The 23,072-nt window shown below is 41.0% G+C and overlaps 1 protein-coding gene across 14 annotated transcripts in view; it reads left to right on the plus strand.

Annotated features, from left to right (window-relative positions):
* EPHA5 (EPH receptor A5) overlaps positions 1-23,072 on the plus strand; it is a 237,421-nt gene that overhangs the window by 128,645 nt on the left and 85,704 nt on the right. For all 14 annotated transcript variants that reach the window (XM_064652179.1, XM_064652180.1, XM_064652173.1 and 11 more), the window contains one exon: positions 20,621-20,745. In XM_064652179.1, coding sequence (XP_064508249.1) covers positions 20,621-20,745 — 125 coding nt within the window. The remainder of the gene's footprint in view (positions 1-20,620; positions 20,746-23,072) is intronic.

Below are 23,072 nucleotides of genomic sequence, written 5' to 3' on the forward strand. Positions count from 1 at the left end.
GTTTAGCCGACTGAGAGATTAGAAAAGATTTCAGCGGCTCCTCCTGGTTTCTCTGCCTCTCTTAACTTTTAACATGGATTGTGATCCCCTCTGCCAGGGACTAGTGAGGGGGCTGCCTCCCAGCCAGGGGCATCACCGCACAGGGCTGTGTCAGGCTGTCCTCTGCTCCCGGTCCCCATGGCTAAGCCCCAGGCAGGTGCTTGAGGGCCTGTGCCAGGGGTTTGATGGAAGAATATCCGAATATCTGAAGTGTGGGGCTATCAGGTCTTCTGCCTCCCTGTCTCCAGCTCCAGCTATTCTGTCTCACAGAAGTAATGATGTGCTTCTGGGGACAAGGCATACACGTGGCTCATAAATCACTGGACCGTGGAAGTTCTATGCACTTGGCCCTAGTAGGAGGAGTGCTCTGGCATGCACAGCAGCCACCTTCTCACTTTGACATGAGAGTGCTTGAAAACTTCAGAGATGCCACAAGTCAGACGATTTTACAGCTGCTGTTTGGCTGAGTCTAGTAGTGTTTTTCTCTCTGAGAGAAGCAGCAGCTACTTTTCAGAGAGCAAATGAAGCCACCTGTTGGGTTAACTGAGCTTTATTCAGTCCCCGGGCTGCATTGCACAACCTTTAGGGCCCAAAGGAGTCTTTGAAGTACCATTGAATTTCATTGTTAATGTCTCAGTCATTTACTCTGAATGGAAAAGGGTATTTTTTTCACTCGCAGGCATGAATAAACTCTCTAAATTGCAAGAAATAGTCCCTTTTAAAGGAGAGTTGAAAGTGGTGTCTTTTAATGTAAGAAACCTGGTGCCTAGCTGTACCTAGGACTGTTACAGCTCTTCTCGAAAGCACTGGATTTTGCTCAGTGATTAGAAACAAAATAAATCAGATGTAAGGAAAGGAGCCAATGACAGGGTGATACATGTGTCAGAGGAGGAGAGGGAGTGGTGAAGGAAAAGTACCTAATGTGGATGACTTTAATTATGTGGAAGGTGGGAAGATTGACTTCCCCATCCCGAGTGGAGTGTGTGAGAAGATACATTAGGCTATGTTCTATCAGAGGTTGATGAGGTCTTCTCGAAGATGTTAGTAGTTACTTGGAAGAAAAAAGGTGCACTTGCTGGCAGTATTTATGAGGGCTTTAATTACGCATCACAGACTGAGTTCCAATTAGAAGGGAAGGGGGGGTGGGAAGAGGAAAGAAAAGATGTACAGACTGTGTTAAGAGCACGATGATAAATCTATGGCTATGGATAATGGTAAACAAGGTAGCTGTACATCATGGTATCATTTGCACACTTATTTTTTAGGTGCTTGTTCCAACTTCCGTACCACCCCCATCACAAGCAAAATGCTTATAAAGGGGTCAAAGACAGGCTTCCATTACTCATCTTCCAAGATGGAAGGCAAAGAGCATTTACAATTGCTGTGATATAGGGCTGTTACCTTTTTTTTCTTTTTGCTAAATCATTAACCATGTCATAAAGCAGCACTCCAGAAAAGGCAGACAGAGACAAATCACAACATTTGTCTCTGTGCTTGCGTGAACAGTAGAAAAATATTGCTGTCATTAGTGCATCTTTCACATTGCTGTGGGTTCCCACATTTAGAATCATAGTATGGTTTGGATTGGGTTTGCAATATCCTTGTTAAAATCTCACCTAACCAGCTTCTTACCCAGATGACCATTGATGTCCATTTATTTTAATGTCAGGAGGTAACACTGGAAGGGGAGATGTATAAATTGCTCAGCACTGGCTTAATTCCGTTCCCACTGTAGTCAACCAGGGACTGCCATTTATTTCATTGCAAGGGCAGCACCTCCATGTCTGAGTGGCTTTGGCACAACTGTCTCATTACATCCTTCTCACGTGCCTCAGAAAGAAGTTTTTCTGTGGTCTTTACTTGAGGTGTAACCTGTTTGCAAGTATCTCCGCAGATGATGCAGGTAAGAGGTTTTGTCTAACAATGTCAGCCTTACACACTGGGAATACTTTGGATCTTATGGTCTTGTAATTAAAGTAAAGGTAAGTCTGCAAACAGTTCATGACAGACACGGAAATTCTGGCTGAAGAATAGCAGGAATTAGCTAGTGAGATTGCTTTCATTTCAGGCAACATCATTCCTCCCACTGATTATTCAAAGGGTTAACTGTTTCTTAATAGTGGTGAAATGGCTTCAGTGAAGCAGTGGCAGTACTTTAGCAAATGGGAATGTTTTCTCTTCTTTAATTCCATGATCACACTTGGAAAGCTAGAACAGATCAAAGTAAAAAACTCCCCTATCTTTGGTGTTGTCAAAAAAAAAATCCTTGTTTATTTAAAAGTAGCTATGTCAGGAGAAAGGTATGATGAAGTATAATTGCCAAATTCTTATTTGGTAATTAGTATCTTGCAGCCATCTCAAAGCTATTAAGAAACAGGCATAATTGCACATAGGATGCATATATTTATCATGGAAGTTGGCACTTCAGACAATTAGGAAGTATGTGTAGCTTTGCTGGATGCTACACAAAGATTAATCTAGTTTAGGAGAGTTAAGAGCCCGTCAGAGCTGCTCCCATCATCCAAGAATTTGTACCGTCAGGTGGTATGAGAGCACTTGGAGAGGCACCAGATGGTTTCCATAGCCATGCTGCAATAATATTGTGGGTCCCTGATATTCTTGCATTTACAGAGGTTTCCCTGTTGCTGGCTGCAGTGTTCATCTCTGCCTGTTTTATTTACACATTGTTAAAAAAAAAAATTGGTCAAGTAGGAGGCAGTAGTGTTCCATTTGTGCTCTGCTGTGCAGAGTGTTTCTGTGTGCCAGCATTGGAGGAAGGAAACCTGGGCTCCAGGGAGCCACTGAGAAGAGGCTTGTCCATGAAATAACCCCAGACACATGTCACAGGCACAGGGCTCTGCCACCTTAAATGAAGAAGTTATTGTTGGAGATTAAACATGTTCTCTTGTCAGCCCATCAAAGAAAGTATAGGCAAATGCAGCGTAGTGCAGAAACAAGCAAGTCTGGAAGTTGCTAGAGGAAGAGGATTTTCAGTAAAAGATCATAGCTAGAAATTCAGCACTTAGAGCTTTTTAATTAAATGTGTTTGGGAAGGGATGGACAAAGAAGATCTCAGGGAAGAGATTGTTTCAGCCACAGGCCTAAAGCTACCACCAAAGATAAAGGTGTTAACTGAAGTAGAAGGTGTTAACTGTGAACATCGCAGTGCTTTGCGAGTGACATGAATGTCCTTCCTGCACATTTTATAGGGTGCAAGAGAGAGTGAAGTGATTTTTCCCAAGATGGCCCAACAGGTCATAAGCAGGGAAGGAAGAGACCGAAAGTCACCAGGGTCTAGTGGCACTATGCTTCACTGGAGTCAAGGTGGAGCCATAAAATTAATATAGTTCATTCATGTCCTTCCCTTTTCCCTCATGTTTCTTGACAACTTTTTAGAACTCTGCACAGGAATACAGGGTTAGGGACTGAATCTTGGTGTACATCCGAGTCCTTCCTCATGAAAACTGCTGAACAGTTACAAGACCATAGATAGGATCTCTTCCAAAATGGAAGAGTATATTTTGTTCTGTGTTAACCTGCAGCTGACCATAGGTCCAAGTGGTCTTTTGTTTCATTCATTGCTTTGTTTAATTGAGCACCTGGAGGGTTATATTATCTTTTGCCTTCCCTTAGTGGATTGAATTATTGTCTTAGTTGTATGGAAGCTACTTCTGATTAAGTACTCTGGTGCATGAACATATAATCATTTTTCTTTTCATTATTTGAACTATGCAGTGTCTTGCAAAGCTGCTTTTTTCCTCACATTCTGAAAATCCCTTTGCCCAGGTCATTCAGTATATAGTCATAGGGTCTGATTTGACATGCCTTATTACTGAGGAAAAGATGAAGCAGAGGACACCAGATTTATTATTGGGTCACTGACTGAGATATTTTTCGAGTTCCCAGAGCTTTATCATAGTGACCATCCTGGGTCTTGTCAGTAAAGAGATGATCTTGAGAATTAGATCACTGAGATTATAATATACTGCTGTGTTAAACAAGATTCATGGTCAAGAGAGGATATGGCATTTACTGTCCCTTTTAAATGTCACATCCAGATTTCAAAGGCCAAAGTCTCAGAATAAATAAAGGAGAACACAACTGGCTCAAGCAGCTTTAAAATTAGCAGCATCCCAATCATCCAGTGGAAGCTTGTGGTCTGTATTTATGCAGCAGATACAAGACTAAGCAGCCACTGGAAACCCTGCAAGGTTGATAGCAGTGTCTTTCTTGAGATACGAGGTAAGATGTGCCTATGTGGTCAGCATTCCTTTCATTTAGCAAGAGAAGGTAGTAATGTGAAGTTCTTATCAGAGTGATGCACAAGAAGTTAGACAGGCATTAACGGCTTGAGTAATTTTGGTTGGAGTACAGTAAATGAAGTGATTGAATACCATATGAAGTAATACGTCTCTGCAAGCAGTTGCTTGGCAGCTGTAATACTGGATGGGATATTTTTTCCTCTTCTCTTAGCTATGTAACAGTCAGAGTGGATGATAACAGTGAGAAAAAAGTATTTCCACTTTCTCAAATGCATTCCTCACTGGTAGAAACAGCCCTATGGGAGGGTAATCCATGGAGCTGAATTCTGCATACTGTAGTGCTATGCAGCATAAAAATCCATGTGGACAGTTCCCACTGATCAGATGTGATAGTTCAGTATCTGCAGGCTTTTTAAAATCAGGCTGGTTTTATAATTTTTGTAGACTGATAAGTGTTGCCAAATTGCTTGGAAATTCACTGACAGTCTTCAAGAGACATTCAGTTTTAAAAAGTACACTTGACGCATACATCCTTACTTAAGGCTTTTCTTGATTTTTTTTTTGGGGGTGGCTCATTGAAGTGTTCATGTGTGTATAGATATATTTAAAAGTGTCCTTTTCTGGTTTGTTTTTCAGGTTCTTAGCAAGTAACTGTTGTATTGATTTTTTTTTTTAATATACTTTTTATCTTCAGTACTAATTTCCAGAACAAAGTTCAGTTGTCTCTTATAATGTTCTATTTTTTTAGCCAAGTGGCAAGATGGGCAGTATTGCAGCAAGTCGCTACATAGTGAAGTTTGGTAATCTGCCCCCAGGATTGAATTGTTATTGATTTAAAGGAAGATTAAAAGTCAGTGGTGTTTTGTGGGAGGGCTAAATGATCTCTTCTGGCCTTAAAATTTAGGTATATTGATTTAAAATTATCTCAGTTTACCTGCTGCCTATAAATTTGCAAATTCAAGTTAAATGAACATAAAACACGTTCTGGTTGAGTCCAGTGTGTTTGTACAGAGTTTTAACTAAACCATTTTAAATATTGTTCTTTTTAATTCTGCTTAACTATGTATAGCTTTCTTAGAGTACTTCTCATTTTGGGAGCAGTAGTCTAGAAACATTTGTATACATCACTGTAATTAAATCCTCATGCAAATCCAAGTCTTTGTTATTCTTGCATTCACTGCAGTGACCTTGATAATGTGAATGCTTCACCTTTGCTGCTCCTTGGAAGGCAGTCCTGTGAAAATGGGATCAATTACGTGCATTGCTAGGATCCCATTTTCAGTACCACTGAATTAAAAGCAGAGCTAGTTAATGGGCTTTCCCCTTGTATAAGGAGGGTCAGGGGGAATGAAAAGAGGAGAATAGAAACTGAGTTGTTTGAGAGGAGGTAATCTCTGTTTTGTTTCTGCCATAGATTAGGAATGATCAATTATCATGTCAGAAGGCGAGGAAGCTAATATGCCCCTGAATCTACACGTAGTTATTTAATCATCCTGCCTGATGCGTAGCATTCATCATTCACGATTTTAATGCCGCTTACTGTTATCATCTCACATTTATGCTGGGAACATTTAAAGAGATAAAGTCATCCTGATAGGCAACGTCCTGGGGAATAGAACAGTGGAGAACCTATACGGTTCGATTGTTGGCTCTTCAGTCTAAGTGGCTGGAGCCCTGGCTCGATGCAAACTGTTGTACATGTCTGACTGTGGATGGCTCAGGTCATCATCTGAAGGAAAACCTTAGTGAACTCCCATCTGTACTGGGAGGGTAGTTCTCAGTGGTGCTGTAAGCTGTTTTTTTCCAAGAGCAAGTGGGAACTAATGTCATTACACACCTGTGAAGAATACAGGCAAATGCCTGTGAGCACCTGGTATTTGTGCTCTAGTAAGCCACCTAGTAAGTTCTAGTAGCCACCCCATCCTGTCACTTGCCTTGTTTGGATTACTTTAGACATCTTCAAGGCACAATTTCAGCCAGCCACTAGGCAAAATGAGCACTTGCAGCATGAAGGTCAGTCAAAGGAGAGTCGTAAATGTCCAGGGTGATACCAAACAGGGGAGTGTTTTATGTATTGCATGTATGAAGACATGCATATATGTATTTTAATTCCTCAGTAAAGTTTTTGGTGGTCTAGTCCACACACTGAATAAAGATGAAGATGAAAGATGAGAGAGTTGGAAGGACTAGGGCACTTCCTTAGGTCTGTCCAAGTCATTCCCTGGTCCAAGTTGGAGAAGAGAGCCAAGAAACTCCTATGAAGGAGGAATCCACAGTGACTGATGTTGAAATCCCCTTTTCTCTTCTAGCAGTTACAAAACTCAGAGGAAGTGAATGATCAGTATAAGGAGAACTTGCCAAAATCAGATCTGTAGTCCTATTACAGTGGTTGTGAACCAAAAGAGGAATCTGGATGCAGTGAGACTTGTTTTGCCTCCATCTTTCTATAATGTCACGGGAATGCTGAATGACACAATGTCACCAAAGCCTCAAGATGCATTTGAGAGTGCAGCTGCACAAAAGCTTACTCTGAAGCAGTAAGTTGCTTGAGTCCTGTAAGCCTTTTCCTAGCCATATCTAGGAATAGTGAAGCTTTTGTTTCACAGCCAGGAGGTAGATGGATCTAAAATGTGGATTTGTGGCACATCTTTTTCCCCTGGTGCTTCAGAGAGTGGCACTATCTACTAGAAATGAAAGCCAAAAAGGCAGAGAATTTCCACTCTGCTATCCTGTGTGCATATATCTTGCCTAATTTTTTATTAGTCATACACACAAAGCAGTGAAAAATATTATCATGGTAGGACCAGCCACCAACCAGTGTCGATTGTGTTAAGCATAGTGTTGCATAAAGTAACCTGTTTGACCAGAGTTCTGATGGTGTGGAAAAGCTAAAGATGTGCATTTATGCATTGCATGGGCAGCTACCACTTGAAACACCTGAAATCTCTGTTGGGACCATTTAGCTTCTGAACGGCCATCCCACCCTTAGATGCTCAGACTATTTTCCTGGTACCTGACCTCCAGAGCCTGTGGTAACCCAGTTGAGTAGGCAAGGGCTTAGGACATATCCTGTCAGCAGTAAAGGGAAAAAGTGGGCTAGAGAGTCTCCATAGTCTGTAAATTGGGTTTTCGTGTCAGAAATGTTCTGATGCATTCTTGAGTTTGTCTCTAAACCCTTTTCAACACCTTCATAAACTAACTGTACTGAAAAAGCCTGCTGTGTTTTGTCAGAAGAGAGTCTGTATTTGCTTCCTGCAGGAAAGTGATGCCTCTGCGGGGTGGGTGAGTCAAAAGCCATGCTTTCATATGCAGCTGCATTTATCCTATTCAAAAATTAGATGTTCATCCTGAGCTTTGTGTTGCTCAGTCGGTTGTGATCTCTGCAGTTTTGCCTCAGCAAAGCCATTTTGCCCAGCACTTGTCTTTAAACACACTAGTGCTTCTACTTGGAAACATAAATTGGAGAGAGTTATTAAAATATGAAAATAAGCCTTTGCCATAAATTTCCCTGTAATTTTCCTTTTTGTCACTCACATAGGGTTTTTGTTCCATGTTTGAGCTCAGCGTGATATCAACAAGTTGCTTGTGATTTAAATAGAAGAAGCCAGCTGCCAGGAGTAATGCTTGCAGGTATTCCTTCTTTTCTTTATTTGCCTTACAGCAGTGCCTTCAGGCCAAAGCAAAGATTGTGCTGGCAGCATCTGAGTACTTAGTTCCTCCCCCTCAAATCTATACAGATAAAGGAATTACCACTGTCTTCATTGCACAGGTAACAGTGGGGAAAGATGAAGTGACTTGCCTATGGTGATGCTAGGAGTGTCTGGCAGAGATGGAAAGCAAAGTGTTATTTCTTCTGGTCTTATGCTTTCATCCCAGTGCCATCCTTTTGTGTGACCAGCCACTTTGAACGATTTAGATTTTTCTGTAACATCTCCTGGCACAAATGTGCCAGCTGGTAAATGGCACTAAATATATGTCTCCTGGATCTCTGCCTTTCAAGATCCTTTTTATCACTCACCTTATGATACCCAGCTACCTTTGTAGAGCCTTGTGCCTGGAAGGATCTCAGGATGTGCTCATCTAACCTGCTTTAGAACTTCCGTAGGCAGAGATGCCAGAGGTTCACTGGGTGATTTTTTTTCCAATGCTTCATTATTTTTGTCCTCAGAAAGCTGTACCTAAATTTAATACTGTGCTTATCTTGCTCCAGAGACAGCAGCCTTTTACTTATTTGAAGACTCATGTTCTCTCTCAGTCTCTTTTTCCCCAGGACAGAACAGTCCCTGTTCATAGCTTTCTCAACTTGTGCTTTTTCTCCAATTCCCTCTTGGATTCCCTCAAAATGCACTGTGTTTTTCCTGACATTCAAAATGGGCACAGTGTGGAGCCACCAATTCCCTCAAGCACTCTGCCCTTCTCCCCAAGGACCTCATAAATAACTTTACCTACTAGGAAGCCTACTAGGAAGCTAGGAAGACTTAGCAAGGCAAACAGCTCTAGAGAAGGTGCATTCCATAGCAGAGCAGGGAAACAAGAGATACAGAAGGGTTTGCTGAGCCAGGGAAACCCCAGAGGAGTGCCAAGACCCACTAGGAGCCCACAACTTGTACAAGAGGGCTGATGAGTGGGCAGGGCCAAGAGTATCCACTGCCAAAAAGAGCAGCCTCAGGGAGAACTGTCAGCAATCAGGGTGGGCAAACAGGGCATGGTGTGGGAGTTTGTGCAGGAGGGTACACAGGGAGGTCACATTGCACTGACTTGAAAGGGAGAAGAATCTCAATTCGTCCCACTCCTACCTGTTTGATGTCAGAGCCAGCAAGAGATGCCCAGAACCTGGAGAGGGATCAAAGCTCAGCAGGAGATCACCTGAAGAGCAGCACAAATGCATTCCAGCCAGTCCAGCCAGTAAATCGGCTTTGTCAATGTCCCAACTTAAATGCCTCTATGCAATCACATGTATGGGAAATAAACAAGAGGAGTTAGAGACATGTGTATGCCTGTGACCTTATTGGCATCACAGAGATATGATGGGATGGCTTCTATGACTGGAGTGTTGGAATGGAAGGCTACAGGCTCTTTAGGAAGGAGAGACAGGGGAGATAAGATGGGGAGTGTTGCCCTCTATGTCAGTGGCCAGCTGTAAGACATGGAGCTCTGCCTAGGAATGAAAGAGGAGCTGACCAAGAGCTTATAAATCAGGATTAAAGCGAGGGCAAGGACAGATGACTTTATGGCAGGGATCTGCTACAGGCCACACAACCAGGAAGATCAGGTGAATGAGGCCCTCAATAGACAGATAGGAAATGCCTCTTGTTCACAAGCTCTGGTCTTCATGGGGGACTTCAACCACCCTGATATCTGTTGGAGGGACAACACAGCAGGGCACAAGCAATCCAGGAGGTTCCTGAAATGTATTCATGACAACTCTCTTCTCCAAGTGACAGAGGAGCCAACAAGAAGAAGTGCTGTGCCTTGTTCTCACTAACAAGGAGGGACTGGTGGGGAATGTGAAACTCAAGGGCAGCCCAGGCTGCAGTGACCACGAAATGGTGGAGTTCAAGATCCTTAAGGCTGCGAGGAGGGTACACAGCAAGCTCTCTACCCTGGACTTCTCTGAAGAGACCAAAATCTGCTCTCCTGGTCTTCTTGGTAGAATACTGTGACATGAAGCCTCCAAAGGGAAGAGAGACCCAAGAAAGCTGATTAATATTCAAGGATCACCTCCTCCCAGCTCAGAAACAATGCATCCCAGAAAAGTGAAATTCAAGGCAAAAATGCAAAGCATAGATGAAAAAAGAAGATCTTGGACAAAATCAAACACAAAAAGGAAGGCTACAGAGGGTGGAAGCAAGAACAGGTAGCCTGGGAGGAATACAGAGAGATTTTCTGAGCAGCCAGAGATAAGGTTAGAATTAAATCTGACCAGAGACATCAAGGGCAACAAGAAAAGCTTGTATAGGTACATCGGTGATAAAAGGAAAACTAGGGAAAATGTGGACCCTCTCCAGAAGGAAACAGGAGACCTAGTCACCTGGGACAGAGAAGCCTGAGTTACTCAGTGACTTTTTTGCCTTGGTCTTCACCATCAAGTGCTCCAGCCACACTGCCCAAGTCACAGAAGGCACAGGCAGGGACCATGAGAATTAAGAACCACCCACTGCATCCAGCTCTGATACTGCCAACATAAGGACATGGACCTGTTAGAGAGACTCCAAAGAAGGGCGATGAAGATGATTAGAGGGCTGGAGAACCTCACTTATGAGGACAGGCTGAGAGAGTTGGGATTGTTCAGCCTGGAGAAAAGAAGGCTCCAGAGAGACCTTAAGGTAGCCTTCCAGTACCTAAAGGGGCCTTACAGAAACCTGGAGAGGAACTTCATGTGAAAGCCTGTAAGGATAGGACAAGGGGTAATAGCTTTAGAAGAAAAGAGGGTAGATTCACACTAGATATAAGGAAGAAATTTTTTATCATGATGGTGGTGCAGCACTGGAACAGGTTGCCCAGAGACATTGTGGCTGCCTCATCCCTGGAAGTGTTCAAGGCCAGGCTGGATGAGGCTCTGAGTAACCTGGTCCGGTGGAAGGTGTCTTTGCCCATGACAGGGGGGCGGAAATAGACGATCTTTAAAGTCCCTTCCAACACAGACCATTTTACGATTCTGTGAAGCTGCAGCTCTTCTTCCTTCCTTCCCAAGGGGCACTGCATGCTCCTATGTTTCACATTGCAAAGATTGTTCCTTAGGAAGCTTGAAAGTACACAAATTTCCCTTGGTAGTATCAGGAGGTGTTTTCCCAAGCACCTGTAGTAAACTTTGATCTGTGCTGACTTTGCTAGTTAGCTTCATCTCAGTGCTTGGAACATGAGATTTTAGGGCTAACAGTGCCTATGGTCACACTTAAGTGCCAAAACACTAGGAAGGATACCTGGGTTGGCAGCAAGGATGAAATCTGTTAGATTTTGTCTCTACTTGTCTACCATTTCCCTTAGAAACAGTAAAAACCTGGACAAAGTTTGCCCTGATCCAGAAAAGCCACTGTCAGTCTAAAACCAAGGGCAGGGTAGGAGTGGGTTTATGGATCACATGTATATATAACCACAGGTACATAAACCTTTCCATTTCAGCTCTAGTAATTTTGAGATTTTACCATTCTAGGTTTTTGTTCTAATATTACCTATTTCATGTATTTTCATTTGTTTTTAAGAATTTTATTTCAAGCCTTCTGGTCTTCATTGGGGAACTTACTTATGGAAAAGGTCTGGACTGTGGTTCTGCAAAGCTATGGCCAGCTCAGGGTCCTGTCAAAGGTGGTGAGCTCATGCTTTTCTTCCATTTCTGAATGAGAGGTGTGAGAAGAACAGTGGCAGTATCAGAAGGGGCCAAATACCATAGAAAATCCAAAACAAGCTACAATGGGAGTTAGGGAGTTTGCCTCTTCTTCCCTCTGACCTGCTGCACCTCTTCAGTAGCTGTTCTTCAAGTGGAAACATAAGGAATTTATTTGTCTGCCTCTGATTTCACTAGAGTATTTAGTAATTTGACTTTAACATTAGAATTCATCAGCAAGACTGATTGCTGTATCATACAGAGTGGCAGGCTTGGCAGAGAAGGAAATTTCCTCTGCAATTTAAAAACAGTCCATGAATTTGCTGGGTTTAGAGTTGGATAGCAGCTGGAAGAAGGATGCATCAAGTCTTGTATGAAGAAAGAAGCCAATTTAGAAATTAAGAAGGTGACTTATGGTAGGGAGCAGGGATGCGCACGTTTCGCGTTTTATTCAATATCTTTGTTTTGGTTTTGGTTTGTTCTTATTGGTATGTGATTTTAAAGGGAAGTTTTTGCTTAAATGCAAGTAAGATATTAGTTTGCGAATTATAGGAGAGGTGCTGGTAAGTGTGCTGGAGGCTAGTTGATAAATGTACTCAATAAGGAGAATTCTACAGCGAAATGCTGAGCCCCATGGCTATGATCCAGTCAAATGCTGACAGCAGTGGTAGTACTCATGCGCTTAAAATCAAGCATTTTCCTAAAGTGCTTTGATGAATCAGAACCGAAGTCCTTATCACCTTGCTAGAAGTGAATTTATAAGAGTGTTGTGAATCAATAGTATTTATTCTTAGGCTTCATAACTAAACCACTAATGGAATATAGGGAAATTACAGCTTTTCTGTGGCATGAAGGAATCTGGCTCTGGTCTTAACCACAAACTGTTCCCCAGCTTTGAGAAAAAGTTACTATCTTGATTTCCAGAGGGCCTAGAAAAGCAAAATGAGGTATTGGAATTCCCTGTGGATCTGCACAAGATATTTCTTCATGCCTCTCTTCCTTGCTCCAACAGCTCTTCATCCCAGATAGATGTTGGCCTTAGGGGCAAGCACCTGCTTGGGACATCAGGGAGGCCTTTTTTTCTTGAGCAAAGGCAAACTGTGATGCCCTAATGTCTCCCTCTCCCTTCTGAGGATCAGCATAAATTGAAGCTTAATAGGAACTGACTGTGCAGGACTCAGGGTTGATGCTGCTGTAAATACAAATGAATATATGTTAGGCCTGACAATTGGAAAGAAATTTCCCAGTTTTTTAAATTATTTTTCCAAACAGCCTGTAGCTTTATGAAGGGGGTTTTGGACCCTGCAAAATACGAATGAGTGTTTGCAAGCCTTCAGGTTTCAAGGGAAAAAAATTACCTCAATTGGTGTTACAGAGTACAGAGGATTTCTCAACAACTGAAATACCAGGACATTTCTCTGCATCCCAATAGTGGGCATTTCCAGTAGTGACTGTGCTAGTTAGCTCACAGTATCTGGAGATAAACTATTGCTAATGCCATTATTCTCATTTACAACTTTTGAGATTGCTGGTCAGGGGAGAGGGATCCTAATACCTGCAATTTTCTCTTTTGGTATCTGATCATGTTTTCTTCAAGCCTCATGCCTGCAAACCATGTGAATCTGCAGGCAGCTTCCATTCTTTAAGAGTACGCGTCTCTCATCTGTGATTGGCAGGAGTCAAAAGTATGTCTGTAGAACTCTGTAAACAGAAGGCAAATAGCAAGAATCCAATTTACTTTTTGAAACCATGTGTTTTTAAGAGTCTTGTCAAAGATTATGTGTTTTTTTGAGATGGCAGCGATATATGATATGTTCCAATGAATATTCTAACTCTGTTGTATATGGGGTGGTGCACACATGAGGAATGACAAGGCAGTCTTACCCCAAAGGCTCTGTAGTTTAGTCCCTAGCTTTTGTGATGTCTTTAAGCTCTGCTTGTAATCCTGTTGCAATTGTAACATATAACCCTGACACAGGGTAACTTCATTAGGCTAGATTTTTTTAGAAACTATTTGCTTGCTTTGTAAGTGTTTTTTGGAAACATTCATGCAGTCAGCAACAGGGCATACAGAAAGGAGTGCCAGAGGTGAGATGTTGCTACGGCTTCCTGTGTTGCCTCCACAAAAGTAGGTGCTTCAGTGAGTCTTAGCAATATTTTGTTCAGGCAGAATATTTTGTGAATGGCAAAGCTTGCTTTGGCTTCATCCACTGTTCTTCGAGGAGTATGTGTTGAGCCCTGCTTTCTTACAGATAACACAGTATTTTAATTAAATGGTAAAGACTGTATACAAACATTTAAAGTTGTGCATTTTATTGTTTTCTTAATTTATGTGTCAATAATTAGTAATTGGTCTTAAAAACAAAGGAATTTTATAGATACATTTTTATAACACAAGGTATTGCAGCAAGGATTTGAGTAGTGATTTTTCACATGCAGCAAGGCTGCTCTCTTGCTATTTCTTCTTTGAATACCATTTTACAAGGGTAGCTAAATATCATGGAGTGTTAGCTAGTCACTGTGCTGTTTCTCTTGCAACCTCCCCCAGGAGATACTCAGAGAAAAGGTGGCCTTGAATTACTTGAATTTAGTGTGAACACACCTCTCCTTCCCTCAAACGTAGTGGAATTACTGCAAGAATAGGATATTGGGGCACAATAAATCTTGGAAGTCTTAGACACCACTGATGCATAGTCAGGCCTATCTCCTGAGCTGTTACACAGATCAGAAGTAAAAGATGAGCTGTTATCCCTGTGCTAATGCAGATTGCATGCAGATTACTTCTGTTTGCTCTCTAATGTGAATATGAATTGAAGGGCTCTTTTTCTAGTTTGTGTCTTTGAACTCATGGGCACTTCTCTGTAGTGGGGCTGCTGGTAATTAAAAGTGTTGGGTTAGTAGTGTCCACAAAACCACAGTGTCTACACTGCTCTCTTTACCTTTAGCAAAGATACTTTTCTAGTATCTTAGGTCCAAGGATTAGAAGCCTAGAGAGAAGTTATCTGAGGAAAGCTTTGTCAAAGAATGAACAGACTCTCAAGAGAATTAGGGTTTCACCAATTAGGGTTTCACTTTTCCTGAATCCAACCTTCTGTCCATCTGGGAAGCAGCAACGTCTTGGGAGCACCTTGACTGTGACCAGCTTGGGCATTGTGTCCTGTTGCTGAGCTCAAGGAGCCATGTTGAATCTTTTAGGAACTGGGGTGGGAGCCACCTGAAAGATTGCCCCTTTTCAAATTAGATAGAACTAGTTCCTTGGGTTAGCCATGGATTCATATAGAAAAATGGGGGCCTGCCTTCTGTCAGGGCCCCTGAGTGCTTCAGATGGGTTACTCTCTCCTCTGACCTCTTTTGCTTCAAGATACACATCAGGGCATCTCAGGTTTCAGAGGCATTCAAAATGGTGGTAGATAACAGAGACTGCAAATATATCTAAGATCTGGCACTTACAGGTGGTCATCATGGTAGGTAGAAGATGTGAAGAAACATTATGTATTCATTGACAAAGAAATTTGAAGATTGTGTATTCATTTTGATATTTGATGTATGAAAAGGACCAGCATAAAGTCCCCATCTACTCAAAAGACCTTGAAAAATCATGGAAAAGAAGATGATCTCCATATATGAACCATATTTTAGGATTAGGCTCCTATTCGGCAAGGTGTTTGGATTTAATCTAATCATGAGGCTAAAATTTACTTCCTTGCACTATTTAGGGCTTGTGCATGATTGAAATCCCATGAAAGACCTCAGATACAGTTGAAAAATCATTTAATGCTACTTAATACAAGGACCTTTCATTTCCTGGACTTAGTTTTCAGAAACATTGGCAAGCACCTGAAAAATTGTGGCCCAACCTGAAAAATTGTGGCCCAACCTGTTTGTCTAACTAGCCAGCCACAGTTTGCAACTACTTGTTCTCAAGGTTCGAAGAGTTTGGGGTACACTTTGGGATATTAACAATTGCAACACAAAAGTCAAGTTATGACTCAAATGCTAAGTTCTGACCCAGGCATAATATCCACAGTAAAAGTACCCTTAAGGGAGCTATGAGGTGCTTTTCTGAAAGTCTGTAGTTTCTATAGAGAAATAAAAAGAGAAGGTTTTGGCTTTTTTTCCTTCCCCAAACAGTGTTTCTGTTTTAACTAATGCATCTATCTTGTTTAAAATGAACATACTGCTTGAAGCCGCTTGCAATTTCACATGCCTTTAGTGTGACTTGGTGAATAATGCAAGTCTTGCTCCAAATTCTGAAGTCACCAAAGGCCTGAGAAAAAAAAAAAGTCAGCAATTTCATTAATTAGAAACTGAGTGAAAAATTGCAATATACCAGGCTTTTGAAGTGACACCAGAATTACTTCTCTTGTTGTTATTCTTCTGATACAGGTTTCATTTGCTTCAATTAAACCTGGTTTTATTAGGTATATTAATGATAACATAACTGTTTGGTTATATGATGACAGGTGAAAGTATGGATTTAATCAAAAGCATGAATTGGACTTTTAAATCTTCTGGCATAAATTCGGACTGCAAAGAAACATGGCATCACTTGGAGGGAGGAGCCCCAAGGTGTATTAAAAAGTCTGATGTGTAGATCTCAGACGTTCGCTCATACAAGAATATATGTACTCATGGTAAACAAAATTGCAAACACATGAAAATCCATAGAATAGATGTCTATGAAAAGTGATGCTTATGTCTCTAGACATCTGTGTCATAGATGTCTGTAAGAGCAGCCAGGGCAGAGATGGGAGCAGTAGGATCTTCCTCTTTGATGCCTTAGTTGTCTTTGAAAAAGCCCAAATACCCCGAAGGCCAAAGGAGGTAGAGGTGCCAGTCCCTTTGCCCACATAAATAAGCATCTTTTTGTGGGCTACTCTGGGTTGCTCTGAGTGAGGATCTGTCCTGGCAGAAGTTAAAGCTGATTAAAAGTCTTGGGCTGATGGTTTGTCTTTTGCACTGAGGGTGAAGGGAGTTAGTTTGTTTGGGTTTGCGGATTTTTTTTTATCGAAAGTGGAGAACTTCACTGGCTGTGGGGCTGAGTGAGATGGGGAACTGTTAGCTTTTGGTTTTGCCAGAGTGAAAAATACTAAGGCAAAAGTAACGGGTGGAGAGAGCATTAGATAGACCATGAAATGTAGAAACTGGATTATTTGTTTTATCTTGGTCCAGTGGTCATTCACCTGGTAACATTAGTTTCTCTTAAAATATAATTAGCATTTTATTCCACTAAGCATTATTGTGTGTTAGACATTAGTGGGACACAGCAAGGTATGTTGTAAATATGGAGTTTGGTGCCTAGATGGCTAATTCAGTTCTAATGTCATTATTAAAAGTTGCAGAGGAACAATGTCCTAAAATGTCTGTTCCTCATGAACTAATCTCCTGTAGTTATTCAGATGTGACTAATGATGCATCTTCTGCAGAAACTTCAATTTGTTTATTTGGTATGTACCCTTATTCTTCTTAGGAAATGTTAGAAACAGAACAAAAAGGTAGAATCAGTTTTCTATGCTTTTCTTTGCTTCCTGATTAATTTTTGGTCTCAGGAAAGCAAAAATGTACATTAGCAATTTCACACCTTGTTACATCTTCTGTTTGCTTTCATCACACGCGTGGCTGTTTTCATAAATAGCAAACATAAACATAAATGATGTAATATCCCTCTTTGATCTTCAGTGTGTGGCTGAGAAATTAATGCATATGTGCACATTACTTGTAAAGCAGCGTCAACAATTCACGATGTACATTCACCTTTTGTAGTGTCAAGGCAGGAATTTGAACAAGACTTCTGTCTGCTTACATAAGAAACATGAGAATTATAGCTTTATGTATCTTGACTCTTACGTGAATTTATTTTTTGAAATGTTGTACTCCAAATGGAAGGGTTCTGTGGCTTGACTTCTTTCTGTTAAGAGGATGCTGCCCTTGCAGACTCAGTGACCTTTGAAAAGCGAGTCTCAAGTAATCCTTTTATTTCTCTGAGATCATATAGCACAGTATCCAGTTGCAGGCTTTTAAGATGGAATGATTGCAGACTTTGTCCACTTGCCTGGATTGGATTACATTTTGTTTGACAAAGAAAGCTAAAATACTTATACCTTCCTTCCTTCGCTTCACAGCATTGTGATCTCTGTGCATTCAGGATGCAGAGTGGTTGCTATATCATGCCTGCAGTGCTGGGATTTATTGAATTTACTTAATTGGCCTTTATCTCACGGTTACACTTTAACGCTTCTTTTGAAGGCGATTCAAAAAGGATAGGGTTACTCCTTTTCTAATTTACTTTGAGAGTTGTGTTACTCATTTTCTTATCTTCCCTCCATTTCCCCGTAGAGCAGAGCATTCTGTAGAGCCACAATTGAACATGTTAGAGACTTACACACCAGGAGATTTAAGTCCATGATGTTGTTAGCTAGCCAAGCTTTGTGCAAACTGCTTTTTAAAGAGAATGCTCTGTTAAAGGAGTGTGGGAAGTTTGATGATTGTTTTTGGGTGGCTGGGGGTCTGTTTTGTGTTGTATTATGCTGGTGCGCATGAAGGAGAGCTAAACTGCCCTGAACCTCCCAGGGAAAGATTTTGCAGCAGAGTTTGGAATCACTTGCATTGTTTTCTTGGTTTTAAAGCACTTGTGAGCCTCGACCCTATAAACACTTCAGGAAACCTCAATAGAGTGGAAGAAAAGTCCATTATCTGGTCCGGCAGTTTTGATCCTGGGAATTGGATGGTTTTTACCTTCCTGAGAGGCATCCAATACCAGAGAAGGCTGAGGTCTCCCGTCCATGCACTTCTCAAGTTTGCTTTTACTAATAGTTTAAAAAGGTTTAATGCTCAACACTGACTTTCTCTGTCCTGCCAGACCTCTACTCCCAGCTCTGTAAGCATGGAATGGGTGTTGCAGGGATTTGGGGGCATTGGAGAACAGTCCCAGAGGGCATAGGTCCCTTTTTCTGAGTACTTTGGTGGCTCTACCCCCTATATGTAGCATCTAAGTGATCAGTATGGTCTCTTTAACTAGGACTGTAGAACCTTCTGTTATTTGGCACAATCACCACACAGTGAGACTGGTTTTCCAATGCCTCTGAAAATCATGTAGCTTCCTTGCATTAGAAGGAAACTTCATACAGTTTTAATGGATCTCACTACTCGTTATGTCTTCTGTGAGCTAATACATCTGACCATACACATGTGCACGGACCACATATCTCACACGCACAACTCAGCTTGTTGTGCTCATGAATGCACAATGCGTATTTAGGCACCTGGATTAATTAAGTAAAGTTCTATATCAGATTAGCAGTTTGTACTTAGGTTGTTATTTGCCTTCACGTAGCCCAAAAACTTGTAGAGGACGTCAGCCGGGGGTAAGGTGACTTTTGCAGATGAAAATTTGTTGATGATCACTGTACAGCGCCTGCATAAATAATATGATCATCATCAAATCGAGGTGGTTTTTACTCACTCAGTGGAGCAGTTGCGAGCACAGTGGTGGATGCACAACTGACAGGCAAATGTTGTCTGTGCAGCCTGATGCCAGCTCTCCAGCAGAAATCAATATGGAAATGGCCAACACCTTTCAGGATCCTCCAAGAGCCGGTCTGGGGAAGGATTAGTAAACAGGAGTGAGAAAAACTGGGCCTGAAGCAAGACTGAGGTGCAGGAATTTGCATTAAGAGAAGTCTTGCTACTAGCCTTCAGTCCAGAAATAATTGTCTGGAGCTCTTCCCTTACTTTTTGGCTTAAAATCAGACCTGGAAAAATTAATTTATTTATTGTCTTTATTTTACTTGATGTTTTGGGAGTTTTTTTAGCATTAAGATAATTAGCTAGTCCTGCATATAGGAGACTTTTTTTTTATATAGTTCCAAATACATTTTGAAAGATAAAATGTGGTCATTTGCTACTGCTCTTTGCACTCCATTCCTCATATGGGCACAAAAATCTTTGCCATGGGTCTCCCCAGCCTCCCTGTCATCTTTACCAAGAACTGACCCATGTGGAGGGTGAGTCAAAGCCCCTCAGCCAGGCATGGGCTGTTTTTGTCTCTGGAGAAGCTGCTCTTGGCCCTGAAAATGAGAGACTGAATTTTGCCTGTCCCCTTTTCTTTTCACTCAGTGTTGTTCCCTAATCTCTGGCATGAAATACCTGGGGTGTTAGAGTTGCATTGCCCATAGCAACTTTTGCTAGAGAGCTGGCAGGGTGGTAGCAACCACAACTTAAAAAGTCTCTGCAGACATCGGACTGAATACAAAGGATCAAGCCTGTTTCTGATGCACATGTGTGCTGCAAAGGGCAGATAACCTTTCAGAGCTGCATCTTAAAATAATAAGCAGAGCTGGTATAGCTGCTTTCATGCTGTGGCTTTCCCAAGCACACCACGAACTTCCGAACCGTGATTGCCATTAAAATCTTTTGCCATTTGCGAGGAATTAGCATCACTATGTGAACTGTAACACCCCAGTGATATTTATGGAGAGCAATTGAATTATAAAGGTCATAATATTCCCTGCTTCTGGAAGGAGGGGGCTAAAAGATGCCTAGTCTTAAACTACTTGCAATCAAAAAAATAGTTAAGAAGCCCATGTAATCTAAGATTTTCTGAAGAATATATAACTTGAAAGAGGACAGAACAAAGTAAAACATAATCAATGTGTAATCCTGTAATGTAGGCCCTTGACACGTTTGAAAAGGGAAGGTGTGGAGTTGATGTGTTTGAAAAGTTCTTGAAAAGACAGGGTTGATGTATAAGCTGCTGACAGTAGTTTGTGTTGTTCCTTTGCTCGGGCTAGTGATGCTGGTCAGCTGCTGAAAATCTGTGCAAGTCCAGTTGTTAAAGATGGGCAAATACCACCAAGGTAAAAACAGACCCTGCTGATCTGCAGTAGCTAAGGATTGCCTTGTGTTTGAGGATGCACTGAGGAGTTTGACTTTGGCCAGGGCAGACCATCTTGCTAACAATGGTTTTTGTCTGTTCTGTTTTTCTCCTGTCTTGCAGCACCTTCTCCAGTCAGTAGTGTGAAAAAAGGGAAGATAACTAAAAATAGCATCTCCCTTTCCTGGCAGGAGCCAGATCGACCCAACGGCATCATCCTGGAATACGAAATCAAATATTTTGAAAAGGTGTGGTGGACTGATTGCTGAGTATCCCAAGTACCTTCTCTTTACTGTTTTCTTCATTTAGTTATAATTATTTGAGTCATGGAAGGGAATGGAGTGGTTTTATGCATAAATCAATGTCAGATTGATTTTGCAGTAAATGATTAGGTAGACTTGAAATGAGGGTGTTGCTTTCCATTAGTGTGCCACTTCTCTTGAACAAATACATTAAATATGCGTGTCAAATTCCTCTGTGGCCTTATCACATTAAGATAGAGCCTGCTCATTTGTTAAAAACAGGAGGGGGTTGGGGATTGAGCATCTGTCTCCTCCCAGAAACATCAGACAATCCCTCACCTTAGGTATTTCAATTTCTCACTTGATTTTTCATCCACAGTGTAAGGAGAGGAGAAGGGTTTTGTGAAGAGATTGTATATGCTCTGATATGAAGAAGTGAATCCTGGCTTAAAAGCTTGCCTGGGTTTTCCAGCTCTTGCTCTCAATCTAATGGGAAGCACTCTCCCTACAAAACTTGCCTCTCCTAGTCTTCATTTCCAATGTCAACTTGTGCTCTTCCTGAAAAAAATAATGTAGTTTAAATTAAATAGGTTACAAATGCCCATTATCAGAATAGTATACTTTGAGTGACACAGCCTTAAATCTTTGGAAATCTTAGATTTCCTTGAATCAGGTTTGCAGGAGTTGACCAAACAGCAGTTTTGTGCCATAGCTAGAATGGTAAGGTGTTCTTTTTTCTTCTGAAACACCCAGATTTTCTACATGAAAACAAGAAAAAAATAATGAAATTGAGTCACAATTCACTTTTTTGGGGGGTTGAATTTCTGTTTTGAGGAAGATATTTCATTAACTCTGTCTATGACCCAGCTGAAATCACTGAACAAGGACCATTACTAGGTCCTTATTCTTTCTCTCTTCTTTCTCTCTTCTTTCTCCCCATGAGGGACCTGCTCAAGCAGTCCATGCAAAGAGGGAAAAGAATTTCATAAATCTCCATCAAGATAAAACCAACATTATTTTCGCAGACGAGGGAAATGGTGCTAGATGTGTGAGTGACTTAAATAGGGCTGAGGTTTTCAAGATTAAAGCACAAAGCAAGAATCAGGTTATTCTGTTGCTGGAAATAATCCATTACTAATTATTTTATTACCTTGTTTGAATTACTGTTGTGGCACATTTTCTTACCATGGAATGTCCTGGGAAGATTAGCTTCTAGAAACCTTGATAATGAGCAAATAATTAAAGCCAAAAAATCCATATATTCCTTCATTTTACTTAGTTTGTTTTCCAAAAAATTGACAGGATAGGGGGCTTAAAAATGTTGTATTTGTGGTCCAGAACTAGTCTCAAATAGCTTCACTAAGTAGTTCTTGAAGTGCAAGTCCTTTATGGGGATGTAGATCCAGCCAGTCCAACTTTATGCTGACTTGATTTATTTCATTCAGGTTGATAGTGAAGTTTAGTATTTTCCATAGAAAAGCCCAAGAGTCTAAGTGTTTGCAGAAGCCAACAGTATATTGAAAACCTAACTGGCTGACATACAAGCAAAGATGTGACTTATTGCTTTTTAACCAGTCATTGAGTTAGATTGGGGATTTTGTCCTTAATCCTTTTTGTTTTTTGCTACTATAATTTGTATTTTCTGGATTTTCAGCCCTTCATAAGGGTAAATTCACAGCATTAATTTCCAAGGGACAAGAATTGTCTGTATTAAATGTTTGGGAAAATTGAGTTTTGTCAGATCACGGTCCTGTGAGAGGAATCACTCTTTAATATGATAAAAAAGGCACATATATATATGTGTTTGTGTGTGTGTGTACACATTTCTCCAAAACAGATTTCAAATGAGAAATTCTGTAATCTTACATTTGGAGATTCCCAGCATCTTAGCCAAGATACTATCTATGGGAAGTTGGCCATTAAATTAAGAAAAAAAAAAAGAAAAATCAGTTCAGATCCTAAGAGCTATGCAGAAATCTTGTTAGAGAATTACTAAGAACTCTGGTTTAACTCATAATAATTTGGATTTGAGAGGATATGGTGAATAAAAAGCAGTTTCCAAATTTGTAGACCTTAATTTATGAGCTCTTGTCTAGATTATGTGTTACAGTAAATAATTCTAAGAGTAATTACCAAGCATTTGAGCAAAATTTTAATCAAAGAACTGAAATTGTTTCATATTAGAAACTGATGTAGCTGAAGATTTATTTCGGCAGTTTTTCTTCTAGTTCATTGCTGCAGAAGAACAATGCAAAAATTAGGTATTTTCCTGGAGTTTTGGTTTATTACTCCCTTCCCAAGGTCTAATTCTTGGTTCTAGAAATGCCAGCTTA

This window comes from Pseudopipra pipra, chromosome 4 (genome assembly GCF_036250125.1).
Source record: "Pseudopipra pipra isolate bDixPip1 chromosome 4, bDixPip1.hap1, whole genome shotgun sequence".
NCBI classification, from domain to species: Eukaryota; Metazoa; Chordata; class Aves; order Passeriformes; family Pipridae; genus Pseudopipra; species Pseudopipra pipra.